The 5,272-nt window shown below is 35.8% G+C and overlaps 1 protein-coding gene across 1 annotated transcript; it reads right to left on the minus strand.

Annotated features, from left to right (window-relative positions):
- Positions 1 to 414: 414 nt before the first annotated feature.
- Positions 415 to 4,766, minus strand: LOC131064746 (protein NRT1/ PTR FAMILY 5.6). The gene is made up of 4 exons (XM_057999019.2): positions 3,656 to 4,766; positions 3,062 to 3,279; positions 2,348 to 2,901; positions 415 to 1,789 (listed from the first exon to the last, which is right to left on the minus strand). The coding sequence occupies exons 1-4, from the start codon at positions 3,822 to 3,824 to the stop codon at positions 874 to 876; spliced, it is 1,857 nt and encodes a 618-aa protein (XP_057855002.1). The 5' UTR covers positions 3,825 to 4,766; the 3' UTR covers positions 415 to 873.
- Positions 4,767 to 5,272: the final 506 nt, after the last annotated feature.

The raw sequence follows: 5,272 nt of genomic DNA on the forward strand, positions 1-5,272 counted from the left end.
CCAAAATACATGATGTAACTAGTTTTTCTTGTTATTTTTGTGCTACTTTTCTCTATTATGTTGTTAGTCTTTTCTTAGATATAGATTTGTTTTTCTCAGCATAGCCTTTGAGCTTGCTTTGTAATAGGGTTAAGATTTTAGTTTTTCATTTAATTTATCAAAAACATAAATGTGTGCTAAGTTAGTTTATAATGATTAGTAAAATTTATTTGAAATTTAAATTACAATTATTGAAATGCCCTGATCAAACCTGCACCTATGAATTTAAACTAAAATGATGAATGAGAAGCTTAGAAATTGAGATATCTCTAAAAATAAGTAGTGAAAGATATAGAAATTTCATTAACTAAAGTCACACAAAAATGCATTACTTGTATACTAATAATTGCAATTAAAAACAATCTGATTAAAGTAAACCCAAAACAATAAAAGAATATACATAAATACAAAATTTTCACCGTACAATTAAAAATATTTTCAGTTTGTCTCCATAAACTATGACTTAAAAAATCCACAATTAAAAATATTTTCAGTTTGTCTCCATAAACTATGACTAAAAAAATCCACCTCTACCTCTGTTTTCAATAAAAAGTGTTACAAGCCCACCAAAATATCTTATCATCATTAGAGGCTTTGATGAGATCTCTCTCACTATCATGTATCAGTTGGAAGCCTGGTGGTTAGAAAAAGACAGTCCCTTTTGTCTTTGGCTAACAAAATTATGTCACTTGTCTGCTTACATCAGTTATTGTCTAAAAGGGCAAAAAACAAAAACATTTTAACATCACCAATACATATACATCCATATATTAATAGAAATTTTCCAGATAAGAAAACTACATATATTTCCTCTGAGGTGGTCATGGTGATGAATTATGGAGAACAAGAACCTGTAGACTTTGTTGTGTGAAGCTTGATCTGCTTGACCTCCTTGTATGTGACCTGCTTGACCTCCTTGTATGTGTATATGTTTGCAATATACACATAACAACACAGATTGATAGCACCAAGCACAGCCAAAAGCCAGTAGAAATACTCCAACTTACATCTATTGAGATTGTTTTGAAACCAACCATGATCACGACCTCCTCTGGTAGTGATTTTATCAACAATGGTGATCAAAAGACTACTGAGGAAACTTGCAACTCCTATGACAGATAGATAGAAAGCAATTCCCAAGCTTCGCATACTGTCAGGCACTTGATCATAAAAGTATTCCTGCAGCCCAACTAGAGTAAAAACATCTGCCATTCCAATCAAAACAAACTGTGGAACCAACCAAAATATACTGAGAGGAAGAGTAGTTTTAGGGCTGTCAAGCAGGCTATGGGCTTTTGCACTTTGGATCCTTTTGTGTTCTGTCAAAGCTGCACTTACCATGCATAGAATGGAAAACAACATGCCAATGCCAATTCTTTGTAGAACACTTATCCCTCTTTCATTGCCTGTGATTCTTTTAGTTATGGGGACAAGCCAAGTGTCATATATACTGATGAAAATAAGTATGGGTATGGTGGAAAAGGCTATAAGGGAAGCTGATGGGATCTGAAAGTGGGGTCCCATGCTCCTGTCCATGGTGCTGCCCTGTTTTATGAAGAATGTTGTGGTCTGTGCTACTATGATTCCAAAGATTATGCAACATAACCAGATGGGAACCATCCTGATAATAAGCTTGGTTTCCTCTACTTGAGTTACTGTGCAGAGCTTCCATGGGTTTGGCTGCTTGTTTCCCTCTGTATGGTTGTTAGGTTCATAGGCTTCCACCACTATGGCAGCTTTGTCCAAACACCTGAATAGAACCATTACAAAAAGAAAAAATATAATCAATTCTACTGTAGGATTAGTTCATTAGGGTGAGTTCACATACAAATACAAAAAGATTGACTTCAATTATACTGTAGCCCTATGTCATGAGGTAAAAGGGCTAAAGTGGTTGTTTTGTCTAGGACCAAGACAAAACACACTTTTAATTTATGAAAACTCTTCTAGTGGAACACGCAGTATACCCAACACCACCAATCTATTGTTTTTGTTGGGTGCAATTATAGTGTACCTCTATTTCTTTGCAGAGAGTTCACATATTACATAAGAATTTACTGGTTGAATTATATAGCAGTTCTAGTTCATCAGAGTGAGTTCAAACTTCACATATAACATAAATGATCTTTCATACAGATTTTGGCAGGTAATAAGTTTATGAGATTGAAATCTAGGTAGCATCCATAAGGGGTTCTCTACTTACCATTGAAACACAGGCCTGTGGAGATTTTTGGGTTTCCTAGAAAAATCACAAATATGATTGTGGGTAGAAAAATTTGGTAAAGAAGAAGGGTAAGAAATGGCTTACTGAATACTATCTGTGTGTGATAGTAGCCTCTGCCCTGATTTCACTGACTTTGCATTCCAATTCTCATAAAGCAAGTCCATGTCTGAAGGAAGGGTTTTCTTTCTGTTCCTTACGGCAGCAACAACCACCTGCAAAATCGAAGTTATAGGGCTACCTCCAGGAAGCTTGTTTCTGTAAAATGGTGTCCCATACAAAAACAGGCCAATCGCTATAGTCATGGCAACTGTAGGGATCCCAAACCCAATTCCCCAGCTTATGTTGTCCTGAACATATACAACAACTGTAACGGCTAGTAGAGTGCCACTACAGAGCCCAAAATACCACCAATTGAAGAATGATGCCTTCTTAATCTTTTCTTTTTTATCCTCCTCATTGAACTGGTCTGCGCCAAATGCTTGCAAAGAAGGCTTGTGCCCACCAGTGCCAACTGCTATCAAATACAAAGCCAGGAAGAAAACAGCTTTCTCCCCTGTTGTTGCCTTATTACAGACTTCTACACACTTCTCAGGCTTCAGAGCTGAGAGGGATACTGAGAGTGTCAATAAAATTAATCCCTGAAACATGAATTTCACACAAACAATTTGATCAGACAGGTCTAAGATTCAGAAATTTGATACTGCGCAGACATTTCTTTTTGTTTTCAGAAGTAACCTAGAAAGAATTCAGACATGGGTGTGCAGTATACAGTACACATTTAATCTCTCAAAATCTCACCGCAAGATAAATTACTGAGGAGACCAGCACCATCCAGTATCTGCCACTGTATGCATCTGCTACAAAGCCTCCTACAAGAGGCATAACAGTTGTGACCCCCACCCAATAGTTTACATTTTTGGCAGAAACTTCAATCCCTTCATGCATAGTAGTTGTAAGGTAGATGATCAAATTGGAGGCAATTCCATAGTATGTAAGTCTCTCACTGACTTCAACTCCTGCACAATTAAACAATCGATTAAGATTCTTCCATCAATCATATGGCCCATTCAATGGGCCAGAACTGACTACAAATCAGATTGATTGTTCAAACATACACCTGAAACACGATTGAAATTATGCCTAAGTTCAAGGAAGCGGTTATCTAGCCCCTAGGATGCACCAATCCACAAGTAATGGTGTATGAGGGTAACTTATGCATTGGTGCATTCTAGGGGCGGATAGCCATTTCCCAAATTCAACAAGTTTCATGGTGCTGGATTTAATCTAAGTCTACTAGGTCTCCACAAAAACAACAGACCAAAGTGTCAATTGAATCAGGTCTCATCAGAACCCTTAGCTTCTTATGCAAGAATCCATGATTCTAAAACTTACCAATGATGAAAAGAGAAGCCTTCCATCCACCACTTTTTGTTTTAAGAACAGGCCTCCCCTTGAGATCAACAGATCCATCCTTGACCCAATCCAGCTGACCACCACTCTCCTTTGTCTGTAACGATGTCTTCCAAAACTCTACCCATTCATTCCAATACAAGAAACCCATGACTGCAAGTGCAAATTCAATCAAGGAGTATCAGAGAAATACTATTTCCAAGCTCAGAACTAGAACTTGAAAGCTTGGAAGTCTTGCAAGATTTTCACATATTCTACAAGACAAAAATCACTACAACAGACACAAACTAATCAGTTTCATGGGCCAGAATAGCAATTTATACTGGATACTTCTCAAAAACCAACAAGACTAAGGAACAGCTGTTCCAATAATTGTATATTGAAGCAGAGATCTCGAATATTGCAGAGGATATGGAGTATTTGTCACTGATTCAGAGGGACCTTGATTTGATGTCAGGTATCTATTCAGTAACTGACAATCCTATTTAATATTCAAAGGAGTCAAGTGATTGGAAATGAAAGGAAGACAACTGTAAGAGGGCAGTTTGAGAATTCATAGATGAAGGGATGTAATGGACTATGGAGAGCCTCCTTTCTGGTCTGTGAAGACTTGAGGCTTGAATTCCTACAAGTACTGATTATTTAAGATTAGGTGTATTATAGATTAAATTCAAATGTTTGATCAACAGCTCCTATGGTTTGAAACTACAGTAATCTGTATGATCTTGTATCCAATGATCAGTGCTAAAATTCAGCACTATATCGCTGAAGATCAGATGTTTTCTGTTTTCTTTAATTCTAGTATGTCCCCCAAAATACTACAAACTAAAAAAAAACAAAAAAAACAAGTAAATCTGTCTAGTTTATTTGAAAAAAAATCATGGGAAGAATCACCCATGTTCAAACCATAAAATGGGTGGTGGTGGTTCTCCTATTTTGTAGGCTGTGAAAGGCTTTGTGGGCTTGATTTTCTTAAAATGTAGCTTTCACTGGGTCTATCTGAAGCAATCTCATTAGGTTGCATTAAGTGCACGAGTGACTCCATTGAACAGAAGAATTGATGGGTAAACTATTTTTTTCCTTGCAAATGGCCCAGTCAAACTTACAATTTGTTTCCTTTCTAAGGTTTTATATCAGATCTATAGACACGTACACGGGTTTCAGATTGTTTTTTTTTTAATTTTTAAATCAAGAGTGAAAAGTATTTATTCAATTAAAGTGTCACTATTTGATTTTTAATGGTTGGGTTACAAACAAGATCAGTTTATATGTTTTCAATAAATTATTATGTAGGGTTTGGATAGTGAAGTAAGGAGGTAAATGTATCCCTATTCACCCACCCAAATGTATTATAATAAGGAAAAATAATAGAAAGTTTTGTTCAAGAATCATTTTAAGATTCTTTTATTTAATTTTGATTCAAATTTAATACTTATAAGTAAACAATAAACTCAATCATCATTAGCATATCGATTTATTAAAAAAGATGTTTACAAATATTTAAAACTTATTTAATATATGTTTCTTGAATCTTCTCTAACATTAAAATAGGCTTCTTTAATATGTGTTGGTTAAGTGGTGGGGGTGTTGTGCCTTTGC

This window comes from Cryptomeria japonica, chromosome 8, assembly GCF_030272615.1.
Source record: "Cryptomeria japonica chromosome 8, Sugi_1.0, whole genome shotgun sequence".
NCBI lineage: Eukaryota > Viridiplantae > Streptophyta > Pinopsida > Cupressales > Cupressaceae > Cryptomeria > Cryptomeria japonica.